This window comes from Trichinella spiralis (assembly GCF_000181795.1).
Source record: "Trichinella spiralis strain ISS 195 chromosome Unknown Scfld1358, whole genome shotgun sequence".
Taxonomy (NCBI): Eukaryota; Metazoa; Nematoda; class Enoplea; order Trichinellida; family Trichinellidae; genus Trichinella; species Trichinella spiralis.
The window spans coordinates 7,253-8,270 of NW_003528297.1; the positions used below are offsets into that span (position 1 = coordinate 7,253).

The 1,018-nt window shown below is 37.8% G+C and overlaps 1 protein-coding gene across 1 annotated transcript; it reads left to right on the forward strand.

The window, feature by feature from the left end:
- Window positions 1-68: 68 nt before the first annotated feature.
- On the forward strand, window positions 69-997 carry Tsp_12642 (inositol 1,4,5-trisphosphate receptor type 1). The gene is made up of 5 exons (XM_003369880.1): window positions 69-155; window positions 224-322; window positions 412-596; window positions 671-773; window positions 842-997. The coding sequence occupies exons 1-5, from the start codon at window positions 69-71 to the stop codon at window positions 995-997; spliced, it is 630 nt and encodes a 209-aa protein (XP_003369928.1).
- Window positions 998-1,018: the final 21 nt, after the last annotated feature.

The following is a 1,018-nucleotide window of genomic DNA, read 5'->3' on the forward strand; positions in this document are numbered from 1 at the left end:
TCAAAAGGGGGAGGTCGTACGCCGATTCAGGGGGAGCAACAAAAAGTTTTTGACTCAGGACTCCCGAAATGGTGTGCAAACTGTATTTTTTAAGAGTAACAAAGCGGGACCAAGCCTTAGAAGCTACATCATCCAAAGCTCTTTGGGAAGTAGAAGTATGGAATTTGAAAAATTAATTTTTTTACACATATATTATTATTGTCATATTTGTATTTCATTTGAGGTCATTCAGCAAGAACCACACAAAAGTGGTGCTGCGAAATGGAGCAGCACGTTCCGTTTTAAGCACTTAGCAACAGACATGTATTTAGCTGTTTTGGAAGTAATTGACAAAAAATAATTTTTTTTATTCTTTCCAAAGAGAGGTGGTATTTTAATAATGCAGTAAGTTGAAGATGAAAATTGCTTAAGGATGAACAGTCGAAGAAAAAACCATTTCCAATGAGCAAAGAATTTAAGAAAAAGTCCAGCAAGTCTTCCAGCATCGAACCTACTTATAGTTTAGTATCGGTGATACCTGCATCTCCCAGGGATCCTGCTACGCTGTTTCAGCTTGATCCGACCACTTTAACAAAAATGGACGCATATATTCCAAGGTATTTCATACTTTACTTTTTTTACAAATTTTCACAAAATCGCATCGTAAATATTGTGCATATTACATTGATAGGCAATCGTACATTCGACTCAAGCATGTTCAAACGAAAAACTGGGTTCACAGTACTACTACAAGATGCGATCCAGAGAAAGGGGATGAAAGTGTTATGCTTAAAGTGAATGCAATTTTTCAAGCATTCCTTTATATATCCTGCTATACTAATAATGATGAATCACTTTCTAGGCTGGGTTGCTCAAACTGGAAGGAGGACAAAGAAGCGTTTGCCATTTTGTCAGTGATGCCGGGAGAGGTTCGAGATTTGGGATTTTGCCAACGACGCTTGCAAAAGCGTTGGCTGATTTTTTGCAACGCCATCAGACATGCTCTGAAATGTCATGAAAGAGAAAGGGTGACTTATTT

Bases quoted from the DNA above. Each gene is read 5' to 3' on its own strand.
- Tsp_12642 (XM_003369880.1), top strand. From the start codon at position 69: ATGGTGTGCAAACTGTATTTTTTAAGAGTAACAAAGCGGGACCAAGCC. The intron at 156-223 runs GTATGGAATTTG...ATTTCATTTGAG, and splicing joins AAGCTCTTTGGGAAGTAGAA to GTCATTCAGCAAGAACCACA. The intron at 323-411 runs GTAATTGACAAA...AAATTGCTTAAG, and splicing joins TGTATTTAGCTGTTTTGGAA to GATGAACAGTCGAAGAAAAA.